Source organism: Staurois parvus, unplaced genomic scaffold (genome assembly GCF_062004578.1).
Source record: "Staurois parvus isolate SC_StPar_1 unplaced genomic scaffold, SC_StPar_1.0 ptg000636l, whole genome shotgun sequence".
Classification (NCBI taxonomy): domain Eukaryota; kingdom Metazoa; phylum Chordata; class Amphibia; order Anura; family Ranidae; genus Staurois; species Staurois parvus.
The window spans coordinates 1,120,635-1,142,504 of record NW_028318432.1 but is presented as its reverse complement, the minus strand read 5'-3'; the positions used below and the strand labels follow the sequence as shown (position 1 = coordinate 1,142,504).

The window sequence follows — 21,870 nt, the reverse complement described above, 5'->3', positions numbered from 1 at the left end:
TTACAGGGATAGCACTACAATTGAAGGATCTAAAGTATGACGACTGATATTATATGTAAATCTTTACTTCAGGTTGAGGTTTGCCCTGCTTCTTGAATCTCTCAACTGGTGCTTTAATGTAATGGATGACTTTACTAACCAATAGGGAGGCTTGGAGTTATATATAGAGGGAGGTAAGCGGAGACTGGCGAGAGAGGAGGATCAGCAAACCAGATGATTCGCAGAGCTGGGGGTTTCTACTAAGTGAGGGATCAGCAAAGCTGGTGGTTTCTACTGAGCGGGGGATCAGCAAAGCTGGGGGTTCTTCCAAGTCAAGCATCAGCAGAGCTGGGGGTACTACATTAGCATTACACACCCCATACTTTCGCATCAGGGTGGAATTATTCTTTAAAACCCTGCTGTTTTGAAAACATGTAGTGTGGATGAATTATACACAAAACATATACTGTACCATTGTCTTTATACAGCTCCACACAGTTCTCCTCATTGTTAGAAAAGTTGGGTTCATTTACTCCCCATGCCACATAATCAACAGGAGAGCCATCCAACCATCTAAAAAAACACAGAAGGCATGTTTAAAATTTCTGGCAAACTTTCACACCGTCACATACTGCCACGTAGGTATTGGACTGTCTATATATTTTATGAGAAATGTTAGTACATGTCTTCAATAAATAACATACTAATAATAAAATACATTCCAGGAGTTGTTCTTACTTAAAGCCCAACTCTAGCTTCAGTTATTTTTTTCCATATTCATTTTTCGGCACTAGATAAAATACAAAAACAACTCTCACTACAATTAAACCAAATGTGAAATAGAAAGTTGGCGCTTATAGAGATTAGGCAGCTAGCAAACAAATACTGTAGGTCAATACAAAAACCTAACATGAAATATGGAAAAAATGTGCAGCTCCAATCTCTATCATAAGTACAGTCATCTGTATAATAATAAAATAATCAACCAAGAGTCCAATATAAAATAAAATAAAACTCAAATCAGTGAAAATAAAGTTGTCTCCACCACCATGAATAAAGCAGAACTACTGTATATGTAGCACTAAACCCCGTAGGAGTCGCCAAATTTGTTGGGTACCTTTATAGTCCTGAACAGCCAGGCAACATGCATTTTCTTCAGACTTCCATTCTAGAGACAGTAAACAGTCCTTGAGCTTGATTTTTTTACTTTTATTAGGGGTATTGAACTTGGATGGGGTTGAGGGGTGTATGGGATGCTCAAGGAACTGTAAACTGAGGGCAACTTCTTAACAACTATGTACAAGTCAAAAGACAAAAAATCCTCTTTTTGGAGAGCTTTACAACCTCCCCTGGTGTACCACCCCAGATCCCAGATGAATCCTCTTCTTCACCCAGCTGCCTGAGGGAATCCCTGGGCAAAGGGATCCAAAGCTGCCACTTTAAAGATTAACAGTCCCAGGTGAAGAGTTAGCCAGCTTTTCCACCAAAATGCCCTCTACTTTTTCCTGGCCCAGGGGATGTAGTATTACTCACTCAGTCCTCTCCTGTGAGCTTGTTGAGTTGGTGGCTACCTTCAGACCTTCTGCTGGGCTGGCTCCTTCCCTGGTTCCACAGGCGGCCTTCTCTCTGGGAACTGGTGAGGCTAAGTGATCCTCCTTTCCAGGTCACAGCCTGTAGGTAAACCTCTTCCCACTAGGCCCCCTCCCAGATTCCTGCATCTCAGCCTCTCCTACATCTTCCGCCTGAACTCTCCTACTGCTGAGCAGGCTCTGTGACACTTAAAGGATTCCCTAGCCCCATGCCAAATCTCCTGCTTGGGGATTAGCCAGAGTCCCCTAAGTGTTCAGGCCAGCCCCTCCTCACCCCCACCCACTGAGTTCTAGAGACTTCTCCAAGTTTTTAGATCAGGGGGAGGTATCAGGGAACTGACCTGCAGAGCTCTCAGCCCTGACCCAAAATTGACCCCGCTGACTCATACCCAGGCTGCTACTCAGCCTTTCTACATAAGAAAAAAAAACAAAACTAGCTAGCTCCCCCTAGCTAACTAGAGGGGTGCTACATTCACCCCCTGCTAGAAAAACAGGGGCTTCCCATACAGAAAAAGGGAGGGGAAAAGGGAACAAACTTGGAGGGGGATATGTACAAATAAATAAAATGTAGAAAAATAGAATATGTACATTTTACATATTTACACTTGACAACAGAAACAAATATACAGCTAACTGTGGTTAATAGGTTAATAGCAGGAGAACAAAGTACCATGAAAACATATGTACATGACACTCAAAAGATATGAAGCACCTCCCTCTTTAGGGAAATCCTTCATGGCAGTAGTATATCTTATTGTTCTAGAACAGGAAGACAGCAGTCTTGAGGTACCTGAAGAACAGTAATGAAAAGCAGCAACAAATAAAACCACAAAGCCCAAACTCTGGCTAACTATCTTCAAAACAGCTAAGGAACTTCAGCAACATTTTGAGAATGTCCCTTTTTTTAAAATAAATCCTTAAAAGAGAAAACTTAAGGAGGAGCCCCTCCTAATAAAGTGGTAAAACTAGGTGGCCTCCTGTCAATACCCCAGACCAGCATATCTGGGAAAAGCAATAGGGATGGAGTCTGGCCTAGTCCGTAAGCAAACACGCCTGTTTAAGGAGCAGTAGGATCTGCTGGGTTGAGATTCTGTGTCAACAAGGTCAGCAGTATTTCTGAGGGCTGGGCAGTTTAACTGTGGTGCCATCAGATCTCTGGGCAGTTATGGAGTAAGTTAACTTTGGCCATCCAGCTTTGATGACTACTATCCAGTCCTTGTAAATAGCCCAGCCCCTGCTCCACTCCTGCTTGATATCCTGAAATCTGTTCCAGGCTTCAGTTAAATAAGGCCCCCTTAAAAGCTTGGGGACATGTAGATATTCCAAGACAATGTCATCTTGCCATTGCTGCCCTGAACTATCAATGGGGTCCATGACATCTTGAGGGACATAGGGATAGTCCCATCCCCACTCTAGAGCCACCTGCTTCTGAATTTCCCTGTGAAAGTGGGAGAACCTTTGTCCCCCAGTACTGGGTGCACAAAAGGGTGTGGGTACTGGCAGATCCACTTTTACAGATCAGAGTTCCTGGCCCTGGTCCTAGGCCAAGGTGCGGGAAATTTAGGCTGGGCCCAAGGTGGCACATAGATAGACTCAGTCCTGCAAGGTGGTCCAGCTGAGTCTGGGGTGTAAGAACTTCCTGACGGTCTTGTAAGTGAATCTATATCCTCTGTGGTGTCTCCCCATGCAGTCCCATTCCTCCTGTGTCATCAGAAAACTAGTCTTCCTGCTCTGCAACCTCTAGGGGCCCAAATGTAGCTAGTAGCTTGAGTGACTCCCAATCCACCCCCCCCCCCCAACCCCCAACCACCACTGACACTTGAGGATTGGCTGTCCTCGCAGACTGGCTCCTTCCAGGGATCAGTCAGGGCTGGTGGGTGAGGCTGGCATCCCCAGGACCTCTGCTGATTCCTGCAGGGCAGAACTTGTGGGCACCGGCCCATCAGCATCTCCGGATGAAGGATAGGAACAGCAGGCCATCCTCTGCTGAAAAGGTCGACTAACTATGCGGGGTAATTGTGGTCCAGGGACTCTACCCCTCTCTGTATCTCCAGCTCAAGACATTTTCCAGCTTTCCATCTCTCCGGCTTTTTTGTACAAAGTCCTGAATGCAATTTCACTGTGTATGTGCAAAGGCACCAGATCTCTGGGCATCAGCTTAGTTAGCAGCACTCCACAATGCCTGCACTTGATCCAAATGCCGATCAAGGTGGTCAGCCTCCTGCATTCAGGGAAAAGCAAACATAACCTCTCAGCTCCTTCTACTAATCCTAGAACAAAGGCACCACTATACTACAGGCATACCCTGGAGTCCACCAGGGTAATTTCTGGCCAAAAGACTCATGGATACACCTGTAGTGCAGCCTCCATCTTTCTCCTCTCATGTTCTCTCACAGCATTCTGGGTGTATTGGGCAGCCTTAAGCATGTTACCACGCCCCTCCTTCGGACATTTTGACCCCAGTGAGACTGCTACTCAGCCTTTCTACCTTAAAAAATAAAAATAGCTAATTACTTCCTAGCTAACTAGAGGAGTGCTACATATAGGCAAAACTTTTTTTTTTCCATTTTGGATAGAGCAAGTCAAGATTATAACCCATCAGATTTTTTTCACTATCTGAGTCCCATTGCAGAGATTTACCTTCACTTCCTGTCCCATAGCCAAACAGGAAGTCAGAGGAAATCCCCTCTATTACCTTCTGGGGATAACCTAAAATTTAGCATTTTATTTTACTTTCACTTTCAATGATAATGGTAAACAGGACAAATAGAGAGGATGAATCTTTGTAATGGGAGCATAGACAGCTATAAAAACCGACAAGCATTCTAATCCCTCTCCACTCTAACCAAAATTAAATGTAAATTAAATTTTGGGTCCCCCTAAACTCTGCACAGCTAAGCAACACGTACTTTCCAGACACAAGAAACAGTCCATGGGCTTGGGTATTTTTGTTTTATTAAGGGGTTAAACTTGGATAGGTCAAAAGGGCAATAGGGCAAAAGTTTGCCCAATCTGGTTGAAGAAACAATAGAATGAGGAAGTACATTTTTTAGCACACTTAGGGGAAAAAAAACAATAGATCCTTGACTGCTATACAGCTGGAACCATCACAGGTTATTTTTAAAAATATTTTTCATATATTTTGTAATATATAAAAAAGCATTTCAACATTCAGTGTGTATATATATATATATATATATATATATATATAGACACACACACATTTTTTTAAAAAATATATTGAATATGGCCAAAATTGTAGTATTTCAAATATATGTCAATATATTTGGGAAGAATATTTTTTAAATATATTTCAAATATAATTTTTCTTCCATGTGGGTATGTTTGTTCATGACATAGTCCAGCTACCCTGTATGTTGGGGCTAGTTAGTTTAATCCTTAGATAGGCCCCTCCCTTAGTAGAGTAATCCCCTTCTAGGAACTTGGTGTCCTTTGAGTGGATTATTAGCAACGTGACAATGTATAGGAGCCCCTTAGTGCACAGAATACCAGCCCACCTGGCTATGGTATCTGATACAAGGACAAGGGATTGACTAAACTATGAACTGTCCCCTGAAGACTTGCCAGAACTTGCATCCAGTGGACCTCTCCCTCTCCTTATACTTTAAATCTTTTTGTATACATCCACACCACACCCTTTGAGTGAATTGCTAACTCGCCAGAAGATTTTGCTGCAATAAATTTAGCACAGCTAGCTCAGATAATAACATCCAGACGAGCTTGCTCATCCACTGTCATCACCGGTTTCAAGCATGGATACTGCCCCTTTAAGACTCAGGAATACAGCAAACCCGCACAACACTATGTCAGGAAAAAAAGCTTATAAAAGTAGCCGTGACATCATCACTGGGCTGTGATTTAGATTTGGATTTAATCCCAATAGGACAAGGTGGTGGAGACACGTTTATTTTCACCTATGAACTATATTTTTATTTTATTTTATATTGTACACTTGGTTGATTATGTTTAACATATTTTAGTGTTGAAAATGAGGTGATCTACAGATTATTGTATTTATGATAGAATTTGGCTCTGCACATTTTTTCCAACTCTTGCTACAAATCTCAATTCCCCAGTTTTCTCCACCACTAGATGTCACGATTCTGGAGCGAATGACACCTAGCATTGATAACTCACTTGCTGTGAGCCCAGGGCATCAAGGATGTGCCGCTTGGGGGTGCACCATCAGGTGGCCCTGGACTCACAGGAGAATCAGGAGACCTGGAGCAAGTATAGAGATGTAGGGATGTATAATTTCTAAATTGTGTTTTTGTGATTTTGTTGAGAAATTTAGTCAGTTTAGCTGGCTGGCTAGTATTGTTTTTAAGCATGAAGTGGGATTCCCCTCAAAAATTGTTTTTGCACTATGGACTTCCACAGGGGATTGACTCTGATCAGGGCAGAGACTTTGAAAGCAAACTGATCAAGGAACTACTGGCTTTGTTAGAAATAAAGAAGTCCAGAACTACTCCTTATCACCCTCAAAGTTATCCTCAACCAGAGCAGTTCAATAGAACACTCCTGAACATGCTTGGCACCCTGCCATTAGAGAAGAAACAACAGTGGAGTCATATTGCTGCAGTGGTGCATGCTTATAATAGCACCAAGAATGATGTCACAGGTTTCTCCCCCTATCATTTAATGTTTGGACAGGAGGCTAAGTTACCCATGGATTTGGCCTTTGGCACATCTCCTGATCATCTTACCCGCTCATCACATCAGGGATACAGTATGTAGAAAGACTGAAACATCAATTAGAGACCTCTTATGAGAAAGAAAAACAGGCCTCTCAATCAGCAGAACAGAGGAACAAACGGCACTGATTCCAAGGTGAAACTGCAAGATTTGCAGCCAGGGGACCAAGTGCTATTGAGAGCTCTCGGAGTTCCAGGTAAACATAAAATTGCAGTCTGCTGGAAGTCTCAGCCATATGTCATCTGTCAGATGCTGCCGGATTTGCCTGTCTATCAGATCCACTCAGAAGGGAAGAAGGGTACCATGAAATCTTGGCAACAGAATCATCTTACCTTGTCTGAGGCTGTGCGTGTCCCAATACCGACGAGCAATCCTCCAGCTGTGGGGACCCGGCCACACAAGCCTGCCCAAACCCCTCCTCAACCCATTCCAGCCACAGAGGATGAGGGTACCAATGAGGAAGAGTGGGTGGAAAGAAGAATTGATTGGCAACCACTTCTATCTGCCATAAAAGACAGAATTTTGGAACCCACCTCTGCTTCAGGATGCACCGCCCCTTCAACAGGTCTCCATCCAGAGACTCCTTCCTCTGCAGAGACAGGCCTAGCAGGACTTGCTGAGTCCATTCTTCAACTAGATCCCACTTTCAAAAACTTCTTCCTTCATGTGATTGACTCTCCAAGGGGTTCTGAAGCAAAGTCCACTATAGAAGAAGATTTTGAATACATGACAGTGGAGGAAGAGAACACCTTGGAGGAAGCAGACAGTGTCACCACTCAGGAGGAGCCCAATGAAAGAATGGAGATAAGAGCACTCAAGAGACTGACATGATGTTTTGGGTGAGAGTTCCAAAGAAGCCTTCCATGATTGCCAAAGAATTTTAGAAGCTCCCATTCATGTGTGTATTGGAGCGTATCCAAGAATCTGTAAGCCCCACTGCTTACACCATCCCCAAGGAGGTCTTCAAACCAATGGCCTTACCTCTTGATCAAACACAGTTTCCTAATCCTTGGTGGGAGTCATTCATGCAGAAGTTGATTGACAATGAACACCTACTAATTGTTGTTCCTCCTGATTAAGATGGTTATTTTCTTGCTGTATGTGTATATGTCATGTGAAATGTTGTCAGTTTGCCCATTTGCTCTTTGGTGAATAGTGGGGAGGAGTGTGTAACACCCCACTATAATGCAAGTTGAAGGATGTCACAAAGAAACAGAAGATGGTTGTGTCCTGCAATTCAGTGGCACTCACACTCTGTAGAACAGCCGCATGGACTTTGTATGCTGAACCCCAGGACTTTGTTGGTGAGCAGTGTATAAGAGGAATACATTTCCCAAAGGAGGTGGCGTGTGGGCAGGGGCATTTATATACAGAAGCCCAGGAGACTGGACATGAAGCAGTGTAAAGAGAAGCAAGGAGGGATCGCTGACTACTAGCCTTGCCATCCTGTCCAGGGAATAATCCTGCCAGTAGGTGATCCGGAGTGCTGTGTCCAGACTAAGCACTACAGGAGGGATTGGAGAGCAATTCAGGATCCCCATCTACAGAGAGTCCCATACACCAACTAAACCAGTGAACACTGACATTCCCTTCAAACCTACCAATTCTTCTGCACACAGTTGTGGACCTTGAATATTTCTGGAAAAAGTCCCATAATTCAATCATCAGAGCTAATTGCAATGCATGCCATCTACAGGCCAAACCACATTATTATTCTTTTAGCCATCAGCCTACCCCTTTTTTAAAGGAACATTTTCCTCCATCGCCATTAGCTACTGCAGTCCAGAGAAGATTTGCTCCTTGCCAGCAAGTGCTCCTGACAACTGTTGATATCTTTTTTACCTAAAATTTGAATCCTGCTTAATACATTTAAAGGGACACCAATCCAATCAAGTGCCTCTTAAAGGAGTAGAACGTGAATCTTTTCTGCTACACTAATCTTTTAAGGAACTACCATCTTCCTTTCTCCAACTTAAAAAGGTCTGGGTTATTGTAGTGCACCAACTGGGCTCCAATGCGCGCACAGAAGATTCCTCACTGTATTTACAGGGACATTGACTATACTAAATAAGGAGCTCTTTTCCTATTTCAGATTTAAACCTTGCCATCAGATCCTGAGGGCCCAATGTGAGCTAGTTTACCCTTTGATAGTTCAATTTGCTCACTAGGGACTGAAAACACCTCGGGCTTGAGGCTCTTAGTTAACTCTTGAATAGCGGGCCTGTCAGTGCTAATTGAGATTTTGCTGCATGTGTTGTTTTCCATGCTTAGAGCACCAAAGAGTGATACCTGCCATTATTTACTTATACATTTATTTAGCTGTCTTATTGTGCTCATAGCCAAGTTAACATAAACAGAACATTAAAACAGAAATGTGATGCGCTGCCGCCTCATATAAACCATAAATGTTAAATAATTATTATTTAAAATGTATGGTTTATATGAAGAGGTAGCGCATCACATTTCTTTTTTATTGTTTAATTTGAGCGAGGGTACACTAGACCAGTGAGTGCAGCAGTCTCCTCCTTCTGTTATTACATTTCCTACATAACAGCGCACAAGACTGTATTATCTATAATAAACAGAACATTAGTTCACTTTAATCTGTGTACTAGTCTATTTTCTGGTGGTAATTTACTCTGGTCAGAAGAACATGGTGGTGTCAGCAGGGGTTGGGCTTTCAGAGTGGGGTCCAGAGTGACAGTGAGTCCAAAAATAACTCAGCGACTCCTAAGGGGGCAGTGCTACATAACGAATGATGCCTTTCCTTCAACTCTAGGTTCATGCTTGTTCCAGGTCTGTGATTCAGAAGCATGTAAGCAAGGCAAAGCCAGGCAACTAGCATTTTTAGGAGGAGGTAACCAATGGTGGTTTTTAATTCACTGATGACAGAGATGGTTTAAAAGAAATCAGTCAAGACAAAAATGTGAGCCCTTCCTTTGCTGACTTGTCTATTAAGGCACATAACCCTGGGCTCATATAGAAATGTTTCTTCATTCCCTGTGGATAACATTACTAAACACCCCCCCAGAATGCCTAATAACTCCTAACCTAGTCACTTTCACAGTCAAAACCCATAACCTTCTTAGCCCCTTCTCTAAAAGAAGTAATTGAGCTCGTCCAGACCCACTTCATCTATGAGAAGTCTTTAGTTTACCTAAACGATAGAGTTACCAAATTTGACAAAGCTTGGACTCCCTGGTCCAACTGGTTCAGAACTGTAGCCTAAGATATTATTATGTTTAACCTTTTCTTGGATACTCTAAAATGATTATTTCGTGGAACTAGTAGGATTGTTAGGAATTATTCAATATTTCCTTTTTTCTCTTTGTTAACCTCCTTAGCGGTTTTCCCGAGTGTAGTTCGGGGTAAAATTTGAGTACCAAGAGCGGTAACCCCGAGCTACACTCGGGCTTACCATGCGGCGTTGCTCAGGGAGTCCCTGCAGCACTTACCTTGTCCTTCGCTCCCGCGATGTGTCCCCTGCAGTGTCCCCGGCCATCTCCTCCGGCCGATGCCGGCTTCCATGTTCCGGTCCCTGTGACGTCGGAACGTACGGGCACCGGAAACGGCGGCAAATTTGAAATTTTTTAAAAATGTCATTTTTGCTGTCATTGCTGTTTCAATGTATTTCACATATATTTTGTCCTGTGCCCTGCCTGCATTTTGACTGTTATTTCTGCCTGAAAACTTAGAAAAGTCCATGGCATCCAAAAAGCGTCCCTTTACGTCCAAAAGCAGTTTTAGACCAGCTAGAGAACAGCGATAGTAAATCAGAACCACTTGCAGAGTTGAGTGATAATGATTTGTGGGGAAATTCGTAATCAGACACTGAAAACGATTTTGCGACTTTGCTCAGCGATGTGCGAATTTGCCTCTGTATTTCAAATTTCAGTGTTTTTGGTTTGATTATTTTATTGAATTAAATTTATTATATTATTATTTTTTATGATTATTTATTAAATTATAATTTATGATTTCGTGTTTCAAGTTTTATCATATCCGGAATGTTTACTAGACTCTTGTTCGTACAGATTTCAGTGAGTTATTCCTAAAAATTACAGCCTACAATAAAAAACTACATATTTCCATGCAAAAAAATGGTACCGCTTTCAGCACAAAAAAATCGGAAAGAATCATACCGCCGAGGAGGTTAAACTTTACTGTAGCACCTATACTGTGATATTGTGTAGCTTTTCACTGTCCTATTTTTATTTTTGTTTTTTTTATGTTGTTGTAACTATATTTGTAAAACCAAATAAAAATTTATTATGGAAAAAAAAAAACGCATAATATTGCCGCTAACATTAACCTTTCCCCTAACCTTGCACCTAACACAAACCTAATTCCCCAACCTACTGTAGCACCTAACACTACCCTAACCCCTTTCCTAACTCACTACACTAGTATACTCTTACTACCGAGTTCACATATGTGTGGGGCCGGTTTCAGTACAATTTGTAAAAAGAGTCTGGTGCAATTTCGTTCAGAGGTTCAGGTGTGAATTTTTAAAGTGTATGACACTGGAAATAGCACCTAAACCAGAAAGAAAATCGTACCTCACTCTTTGTAAAATTGCACTCTGGCCAGCGTGCACATATGTAAATCAGCTCCATAGAAAGTTGGTTTGGTTCACATGTCATGTGAATCGGATGCGGTTCAAAACCAATTCACATATATGTAATTCCCCAACTTAACACTAACCTAGTCCCTAATACTAACTCAACCCTAACCTTTCGCTAACATTAACCTAACTCCTAATACTAATCCTACTTGGAATTTAGCCCATAACACTAACCTTACTGCTAACTTGGCCCCTTACACTAGATTAATACTTAACCTATCCCCAACTCTAACCCAACTCCTAAACCTGTCTTTAACCCAAATCAATGCCTAAGCCTAGCCCCTTTCACTGATCTCCTAACACTAACCTGACCACCATCTTATCCCTTAACACTAACCTAACCCTTAGACTAACCCCTAACCTATCTCTGAAAATGAACCTAACCCCTAACCTAACACTTACCTAATCTGTACAAAAGCTCATCATTTACCCTGTGCTGGACTTGGGAATGGCAACAGTCACCATCCCAGCAAAATAGTGGAGCAGCATAAATGCCAGTGCAAAAAAATACTTTGCTTTGTGCAAAATGAACGTGGTCTCTATTTCCCTTCCATAGTGGGAATTATAGAGATAATCATCTGATGGAAAATCTGGATAAAACATCTACAAACTATGTTAAAAATACAGCGCAGCAAACCTATAAAAAGTTACAATTTCTTTTAGATAAATGTTACAATAAAAACTCAATACGTACTTAACCATAACACATCACCGCTTTCTTTTAGGGTCTCATGCACACTGGACATTATAAATACGTCAGCAGCATTGCCAAGTTAAAAACGCAAGTTTTGTAGCATTTTGCAGCTTTTTTTCATTAGCGGTTTTTAGCATTTTGTAGTGTACCTCTTTGCTATTTTTAACTTTCACTTGCCCACAATGCATCTCTGAATAGTCATTGTGTAGTTCATCAGTGTAGCCTATCAGTGCCCATCAGTTCTGCCTATCAGTGCAGCCCATCAGTGCTTATCAGTGCAGCCTATCAGTGCCCATCAGTACTGCCTATCAGTGCTGCCCATCAGTGCCCATCAGTGCAGCCTATCAGTGTTCATCAGTGCAGCCTCATCAGCGCACATCAGTTCAAATTGTCCGTTTTTTTTCATTAGTGTAGCAAAAAATAAAAACCCAGTGGTGATTAAATACCACCAAAAGAAAGCTCTATTTGTGTGAAAAAACTGATAAAAATTTCATATGGGTACAGTTTTGCATGACCGCGCAATTGTCATTCAAAGTGTAATAGGGCTGAAAGGTGAAAATTGGCCTGAGCAGGAAGGGGGTAAAAGTGCCCGGTAGGCAAGTGGTTAAAGAAAAGCTTGAGTCTCTCAAAAACTCTTAAACACTGGATAACCATGTTTTTTCAGCATTTTTCAGCGTTAGAGCATTTTTACAGCTGGAAAAACTCCTTTTCAAACGCAGTAGTTCGGGGGGGAGGGTTTTTCCAGCCTCAAAACGCTCCTGCCAAAAAAACGCTGATAAAAGCCCATGGCTTTGATTCACTAAAGGTAAATAGGCTGTGCACTGTAAATGCACCGCAAGTGCACCTGCTAGTGCACTTCAAGTGCAGTTGCTTTAGATCTGAGGGGAAGCTCTGAAATGAGGCACAGCTCTGCTGAATTCTTTCATCCAATCATGTGCAAACAAAAATGCAATTTTTTTTAAATTTTCCTTGCATGTTCCCCCTAAGATTTAGAGCAACAGCACTTTCAGTGCCCTTGCAGAGCACTTCCAAGTACATTTAGGCTTCATGTACACGGAACACTTCTGAACAATGGAAACTGACTGCTGGAAAATGTAGGTTCAAAAACATCTGTTTAGCCGCGTCTGCATACTGCATTTATGCACGTTTATGAGCGTTTGCGTTTAGAAGCGTTTTTTAAAGATACCCTCAGGAGACCTTCCAAAATGCCCAGAATGCACTGAAAACAGTAAAAGATTAACTATTTCAGACATTTTGAGAGAAAGAGAGAGAGTAGAAGCAGAGAGAGCAGTATTTGTTGGGATTAACTGTCTTTATTTTTTTTTTTTGTGGTGTTTGGATGTGTTCCAGCTCATTTCTGCACAGAAATTATTGCAGCAGGGTCTAACATATTTTCTTTCATGCAAAACCTCAAAGTATGGTGTACCAGGTCCATCTGAGTACCGAGAAATGCTTTGCATGCATTTTTCGTGATGAAAAAAGGCTCTGGACAGCATCTGGAAATGGAAGAGTTATAAAAAATGTCCAAATGCAAACGCTTATAAATGCGGTTAGCCGCGTTTACAAGCATTTGGTGTTTGAAACACTGATAAAATCTACTCCTGAACGCAAGTTTGATGCGTTCAAAAAACTGTAAACTCTACTGCCTGTAAATGACTGTAAACAACGATGGTACATGGACACATAGGAAAACATTAGAGAGAGTTCCGGGGCTGCTGAAAAAATGCAGAAATGCTCCTAAACATGAGTTGATCAGCTGCAGTGTACATGGAGCCTTAGAGTTCACTTGCAGTGCACAGCCTATTTGCCTTTAGTAAATCAACCTCTATGTGTGCATGGACACATAGGATAACATGCTGGGGAAAAAACACCTGTCCTCAAAAACAGCAGCTGTAAAGCATCCACTGTGCATGAGGCCTAAATGCGTTTCCTAACTTTCCTGGTTTGCAGAGGGTTGGTGGACTTATACTGCTCCCCTCTCAGTGAGAAAGGGATTAGCACTTTTGAAATGTAAAGTCTCTAAATGCAAACATGGAGCTCATCCAAACATGGAAAGATCTCATTATCTCCTGCAGGGAAGCTCCTGTATTTCTCATTTCTCCTGTGAATGTCTCATAAACCATTGAAATGCCAGTCTGGCTACACCAATAAAAACAAACATAGCATATCTCCATGAAACAAAAATTGTTTTAGGTTGAGGGCACTTACTTAAATTGTTTATCCATGGATAAATACAAGCCAATGTAATATGAATCACTTGTCCTGTTCTTTAAAATCTAAAGAGGAAAGAGAACAATGTAGATAAGTACGCAAGAAACACAATTACTGATAATATGCCAAAATGACACAATATAGGGATACTGGCGGATAGGAGTTCCAAACACATGGAAGTACTTTATTCCATTCTTTAATTCTTTATTCCATTCTTTAATTCTTTATTTTATTCTTTATTTATTTAACATACATAGTACAGTTCTGATGAAATGACTAGCTGGCTCATGTAATGCACTGTTTAATTATGATGAGCAAATGATAGAATATCAAATATTAAATTGCTGAATGAGACTAATCAGAGACTAAGGCCATGAAGGGGCTCTCTAGGGGTAACAATGAGAGCTTCTAATGGTTGGATGATTGGTCTGATGGTTGGATGATCCATAATGCTCCAACCATTATTCCCTTCACTGGGCAAATATTTGTGTCAGCAGTGTTTTAGTGAAAAATGCTCTAAAGGGGCATTAGACAGTTCACAACAGGTAAGAAGGTGTTGGGCCTCCTCCCAAAAATGAAAGGTGCTCTTTGAAAAGACGATCCTCACTACTAGGGCAGTGGTAATCACACATGCCACCATGTGACATCATTGCCCTTGAAAGGACCTATTACTCCCAGTGAAGTATATGGATCCTGCTGAGTGGCCAGCTTGGTGTTTGGTGGCCATGCTGCCTCTTTGCTGGTCCAGGCGCAATCTAGCAAGCTTTTCTTTTCTCTGCTTTTGGACTAAGATTAAGTGTAGTATCTGTTCTTATCAGTGTCTAGTAGGGGTGCTCTGCTGTCATTCTGGCCTTTTGGCTGTATAGTATCTATGCTGGTATCATAGGGGCAGGGCTGCCATCAGGGGGAGACAGCCCATACACATGTAGGGGGCCCAGGTGTCCTGAGGGGCCCGGCCACCCAGGTTCCAACCATGGTAGGAACCCCCACCCCATGCTGCTTTGGCTGCTGTGCAGGCTAAAGTGCTCCTACTGCTTTTCAATTCCTCATAGCCCAGATCAAGTGGACTGTTTCTTCACTTTTGGGTGCAGGTGTAGTATTCTCCCATACCACATTTCCAGACAAGTACATTGCAGTCATGGCCTGCCTGGCAGATTGGTATAGAAGAGGTTGAGACTGTAATGTACTTATCTGGAAATGTGATATGGGAGATTACTAAACCTGCACCCAAAAGTGAAGAAATAGCCTGCTTTCTTCCTGAACCATGCCCGCACAGTGTACCAGAGTCTATGGAGACATTTCTGAAAACTAAGATGTGTGGCAGCCTTGCTGTGAAAGGATACCGCTGTTCACATTCTGAAACCTGGGACAACCATGTTCATGTTGTCCTAGGGTCAAGTCCAGGCTCCTTCTAGGGGACTCCTCTGACTGTAATGGCTGTGTGTGCAAGGTGGGGGGGGTCGTCCATATTCTAGAGGAAGGGAGGACAGGTCCTAGAGCTGTGTACAGTGACTGCAACATCACCCCCTACCACAGTACCTGTAGTATGTTTGCAGTCTTTGAACATACCTGCATTATGTCTGCAGACTTTGACCATCTCATGTAGTATAGTTGCAGTGTCTGACCATCTCCTGTATTAGATCTGCAATCTCTGACCATATTGTAGTATGTCTACAGTCTATGATCATCTCCTGTACTATGTCTGCAGTTTCTGACCATCTCCTGTAATATTTCTTCAGTCTCTATGTAGGCTGTAGGCTGTCTGCAGTCTCTGACCTACTCCTGTACTATGTCTGCAGTCTCTGACCATCTCATGTAGTATGTTTGCAGTTTCTGACCATCTACTGTAGTATGTCTGCAGTCTCTGGCCATCTCCTGTACTATGTCTGCAGTCTCTGTCCATGTCCTGTAATATTTCTGCAGTCTATCTGACCATCTCCTCTAGGCTTTCTGCAATCTCTGACTATGTCCAGTAATATTTCTGCAGTCTATCTGACCATCTCATGTAGGATGCCTGCAGTCTCTGGCCATCTCCTGTAGTACGTTTGCACTCTCTGACCATCTCCTGTAGTATGTCTGCATTCTCTGACTATCTCCTGTAATATTTCTGCATTCTCTCTGACCATCTCCTATGGGATGTCTAGAGTCTCTGACCATCTCCTGTATTATTTCCACAGTCTCTGATCATCTAGTATGTCTGCAGTCTCTGACCATCTCCTGTAGTATTTCCAGAGTTTCTTATCATCTCCTGTAGTATTTCCACAGTCTCTGTTCATCTTCTGTAGTATGCCTGCAGTCTCTGACCATCTCCTGTACTATGTCTGCAGTCTTTGACCATCTCCTGCAGTATTTTTGCACTCTCTGACCATCTCCTGTAGTATGTGTGCATTCTTTGACCATCTCCTGTAGTACGTTTGCAGTCTCTGACCATCTCCTGTAGTATGTCTGCAGTCTTTGACCACTTCCTGTAATATTTCTGCAGTCTTTGATCCTCTCCCGTAGTACATTTGTAGTCTATAACCATCTCCTTTAGTATTTCTGCAGTCTCTGACCATCTCTTGTAGTATGTCTGCAATCACTGACCATCTGTAGTATGTCTGCAGTCTCTAAACATGTCCTATAGTATGTCTGCAGTCTCTGATCATCTCCTGTAGTATGTCTGCAGTCTCTATCCATCTCCTGTAGTATTCCTGCAGTTTCTGGTCATCTCCTGTATTATGTTCGCAGTCTCTAACCATCTCTTGTAGTATGTCTGCAGTCTCTGATCGTCTCCTGTAGTATTTCTGCGGTCTCTGATGAGAGCTGCGCTGCATGTAGCCTGTCTGACTGACTGCTCACTGTGGACTGGAGACACATTGTTAGACATTGGATTTTGGTAAATTGATTGACAATGTTGCAGGATGTGGGCCTGTGCTTTGATTGTCTCTTTGCTGAATTGGGCTGTTTCTTTACTGGATTGGGATGTCTCTTTGCTGAATTAGGATGTACTTTGCTGAATATATGGGGATGTCTCTTTGCTGGATTGGCATGTCTCTCTGCTGAATATATGGGGCTGTCTCTTTACTGCATTGGGCCATTTCTTTGCTGAATATGTGGGGATGCCTCTTTGCTGTATTGGGGTGTCTCTTTGCTGAATATATGAGGATGTCTCTTTGCTGGATTGGGATGTCTCTTCGCTGATTATATGGGGTTGTATCTTTGCTGGATTGGACTGTCTCTTTGCTGAATATATGGGGCTGTCTCTTTATTGAATTGGGCCATCTCTTTGCTGAATATATGGGGCTGATTACTTGTAATATAATTTTCATTTTCATATATTAAGTTGTAAGAATGTTAAAATAAAAGTGGGTGCACTGAAGGACTCATTGGGATGGCCAATGGACGGGTTCAGGTTTTTTTCTGTTAATTTCATAGGCTAGGCCTTTTGGCCAAGACCAAAGCAATTTTTGTTACCAGGTCACAAGGCCTAGCCATTGTGCACACATTGACACTTTTTATTTTTTTTGTTTTAACTTTTCACCTTTTGTCTTTTATCACTGCACTTTATATGTGTTTTTTCCCTTTTATTCATGGATGTTGGGTTGTAGGTATTGAGGCCTACCCTGAAGGGGATTACCATAGACCATACATGCCCAACAGCCAGTGGAGCTGTGGGAGTGAGAAGGAGGTAAGTAAAGGGATGCTATCAGTGTCCAGGAGTCATCTTAGCAGTGGGACTACTACAACTATTCAATTGTTCAAATACTTCATACAGAAAAGTACTTACAAATCGCAACAGAAATGTCCCTTCTTCTCTATCATGAATTGAGGCTAAGTCACCAAAATTACGCTTGCAAAACTCTCGTGCCTTATCCATGGGCACTTGATCATTGCCCACATAATACTGCTTGTCACCTTTGACCAACCAACCATCAGTGGTCAAGTTAAACTCTGTCAGATAGGGAAGAAAACAAGTCTACTTGAAAAAAATATGCCAATGAAACACAGGTAAAATAATGAAAGAAATATTACAAAAATGAATACCCCATTAAAAGATAAAGTAAAAATCAGCCTTTGCTGCAATATTCAGCTTTAATTCAGAGATTTTCCCAAAGTGCTTTTTTTTCTCCTGCTGTATGTCCTTAGTGTGATGGCCAGCTTCATTCAACCCATTTGCCCTGAGCCCAGGTCATTCTGAACCCACCCAGGCCTGTTACTGGACAGTGAAAGTAGAAGCACTGCAGTAATGATCTTCTCTCTCTGTCACTCTGCTCTCACCTCCGATCAACATGGTTCTTGCCATTACATGAACTGATTGGCTCCTTGTACTGCTTCTTCCTCTCACCCTCCAGCCCTGCTGTACAGAGACTGCCAGAAGCTGTAGCAGGTCACATTCAGGTACCTACACTGCTTGTATTTAAAAAATACATTTCATAACGTATTAATGATTACAAAGCTGCATTCATTTGTGTCTTTTATATCTGCCTGGAGATCAAGCTAACTTTATGAATGATATTTATTGCCCATTCTGATAGGTCTGTACGGGCTCCTGAAGTATCTGCCATACTCAATCTGAAATATGGAGGATATGCTATCGGTTTATATTAGACAATGGCTGTTTTTCCAAAACAAACCAGTTCTACGGATAAAAGCAAACTCAGTTTTTTCACATCCAGATGCATTCCGGGTGCATTTCTGCATTCACTTTTTGTGATGCATTTTGGTTAGTTTTTGACATGTTTTTGATGCATTCCACTGTGTTTTTCCCTTCTTTTGTTCTTCATCTTAAATAGGGTACCAGAGCATTTTGATGCTTTTAGGTACGTTCTGGTGTGTTTTTCATGCATTTTGCCACTTTCCAGTACTGTGCAGTGCAAAAAATGCAGTACTGGAATGCACTGGAACTGACTGCACTAGTATGAACTATGCCATTGGAACCCAAATAACCTAATGTCTGTGCATATTTGATGCAGAAAAAAATGCACTAGACTGCATCTGCATACTCCTCAACTTTCTGAGATGGGGAATGAGGGACACCTATAAGCAAAAGTATGTATTTATAGGACACACCCCCTGCCACGCCCCCTTATAAGGGAAATTAAGACACAAAAAATGATTGGTTAATCCCACAAGTGTTTTTTTTTTACTACTTTTATTCCATGATATTGTCTTTTGAAATGTACAAATACAACAAGTTAGAAATTGAATGAATGGTTTAACACCATTGAAAGATAGATAGTACCATTCATATACAACTATATGACCAAAATGAGGGACAAATGAGGAGGACAGACGGACTTTGTTATAAATAAGGGACAGTCCCTCGAAATCAGGGACAGTTGGGAGCTATGCATCTTGTGTGCATCGGCCCTCAAGGATAAGTTCACCTTTACAGAAAAACTAACAAATGCACATGTTTGCTGGAAAAACTGTACATGTATTATTTTTTCCTGCAGGAACCTGCAAATCATTGCACCATGTTCAGTACACCAGGGGTGCAATGTCAGGCTCCTGCAGACATGTCCTTCAACCTTTAACCATACCTCTGGGGTCATAGGTCACAGTCAGTATATTTTGGGTAGAGTTTTTTTTTTTTTTTTAAACATTTTTTAAATTAGCATCAGCATTGGTTAGTGTCAGTGTGTTTGTCTACATTCACACTGAGCTAAGCATTTTTCAGACTTGTTTTCAAGCATTCTTGAGCGTTTTCTTGAGCAGTGTTGCATATATTATAAGCATTTTTCATTTAGGCTTTTTTGTTGTGGCCAATAGAAATAGCTGCTGTTTGAGCTGAAAACACCTGAAAAAACACTTAAAAAGAAAGACTTGAAAAATGGTCATTCCCACTGTTCAGACGTTTTCTATTCAAGTCTGTGGGGACAAAACGCTCAGATCTCAGTAGCGCAAATACTTTTTTGAGCAACAGGCGTTTTGGTACAGGCGACAGAATGCTCAAGTGTAAACAGGGGCCATTGGAAATAATGGGATCTTACTTGTTGAGTGTTTCTGGGCATCAAGCTTTGAGCTGAAAAACACTCAAGTGTGAACGAGGTTGCCTGCATTCACACCTAGGCATTTTGAATTGAGGGCAGAATTGCCGTTATTCTGCCCACAATTTCAAAATGCTTTGCTAAAATGGCAAAACACACAACTCGGATTTTAGATGCCATTCATTTGAATGGCACCTAAAAATGCGGTGCAGTTCTGCTGTGATTGTTGCTTGATAAATCACACTGCCATCGCGACAAACTGCAACGTGCAAAGATGGTCATCCAAAAGAAGCTCCTGCTCCTGAATGCAGACTTAGGCAGGATAAAAAAAAGCAAAATGCTCACTATTGCTTCTAGGCCATACTACAGGTACAAGCAACAACTAACATACACATATGTGGTATCGCTGCGATCGTCAGGCACAGGAGAATTTATTTAGGGTTGTTCTTTGGTGGTAAATTATGGTAATAGCAAATAATATACAGCTAAATTTAATGGGGGGGGGGTTAACTATTTTGGGCCAGTTTTACTTTGATAATGAAAAAAATCAAGAGGTATCCATTGCTATTTGCCACCAAAAGAAAAAAGCAAGGTATATTCCATGACGTAGTTGTGATAATATGTACAGTTTTACTAATGCATGTCAAAGTTGCAAACTTGTGTTTAGGCATTAACATTTGTTTTAGCTTCATTCACTAAGCGGTTAAAGATGATAGGTGAATACTAAATCCTGTATTATAATATGGCCAATCCTCCTTGAAAAGGATATGTGCCTAGGGTTAATACTTTTTCAAAATGATCAACAAATAGGGTGAATCCTCTTTGAAAATTACGAAAATAGGGCAATTCATCTTTGAAGATGGTAGGCAAATAGGGTGACCCCCCTTTAAAATGACAGCTAAATGCTGTAAAATACAGACAAACAAATGTTCAGAAAACATTTGCTGTGCAAATCACACAGTTAGTCCACTATATATAGACCCCTAAGTGAGAGGAAATCTCTACAAAGTCAGGGGAATTCCACTCTTACATGGACGTTCCTGTTGGAAGATTTTCCCATTATGTCTTGTGTTAGTGACAGCAGTAAAATTTGGGATTTCCCATTACTCTTTGTCTTGGCGATGAAGGGCACTAGGACAATTAGAGGGGGCCTACCTAGCTAGCTGGGACAAAGACAACAATAAAATTAGAGAGGACATCTAATAAATCCCTACACTCTCCAACAACTAGAAGCTCTTCGAAATCCACTGCCCTTCTGAACATAACCCTAGAGCAGTGGTTCTCAAACTTCCTAATGTCGTGACCCTTTAATACAGTTCCTCATGTTGTGGTAACCCCCAACCATAAAATTATTTACCCAGTAATTATAATTCATGAAGTGTCGTTTTACCTCCAATACTGCTGCTTTCTACACAGTAGCTGCTTTTAACAGAGTAGCTGCTTTCAACACAGCAGCTGCTCTTTACACATCGGAAATATGTGTTTTCTGATGGTCTTAGGGGACCCCTGTGAAAGGGTCGTTCGACCCCCAAAGGGGTCGCGACCCACAGGTTGAGAACCACTGTCCTAGCGGCAAGTGGATATTATAAAAGTAAGTTCTTAACAACTCTTACAACAAGGTTATGCTGTGTGCCCCTATAGATACAAAAAAGTTCTTACCAGGATATGGTGGACTGGTGGGTTCTGGTTTCAGTTCTGCACCTGATGATGATAATGATTGTGATGATGAGAGAAAGCAAGCAGGGTAAAATCAACGTATTCAAGAAAAGGGCTAATTTTTTACCCTAAATTCCAAAATAAATTGAAGCACATTAAAGAGAATCTGACACTTTGCTCATTCAAGGAAAAAGTAAAAGGTTCTTTTGAAAGCCCACCATGTTGATACTATCATCCACTGCGATCGCTGGCCATTGCATGCCTATGCCCCAATCCTGAGTCTAAATCCCATGTTAGCTCTGTCTCAGACAGTGGCAGATATCATACCGGGGTAAAGGCATCTCTCCATGTTTCCAGCTTGCTGCTGAGGCCTGAAACTTATGAACTCTTCTAAGTCTGCCATTTTTTTTATTCCAAACAGCATTTTAGGCC

At 41.7% G+C, this 21,870-nt stretch overlaps 1 protein-coding gene across 1 annotated transcript in view; it reads right to left on the bottom strand.

The window, feature by feature from the left end:
- The window catches only part of LOC149449091 (macrophage mannose receptor 1-like), a 164,558-nt gene that overhangs the window by 75,750 nt on the left and 66,938 nt on the right, over positions 1-21,870 (bottom strand). The window contains exons 16-19 of the mRNA XM_089693713.1: positions 21,442-21,483; positions 17,580-17,743; positions 13,811-13,878; positions 452-552 (exon numbers count right to left, since the gene is read on the bottom strand). Of these exons, the coding sequence (XP_089549839.1) occupies positions 452-552; positions 13,811-13,878; positions 17,580-17,743; positions 21,442-21,483 (375 nt within the window). The remainder of the gene's footprint in view (positions 1-451; positions 553-13,810; positions 13,879-17,579; positions 17,744-21,441; positions 21,484-21,870) is intronic.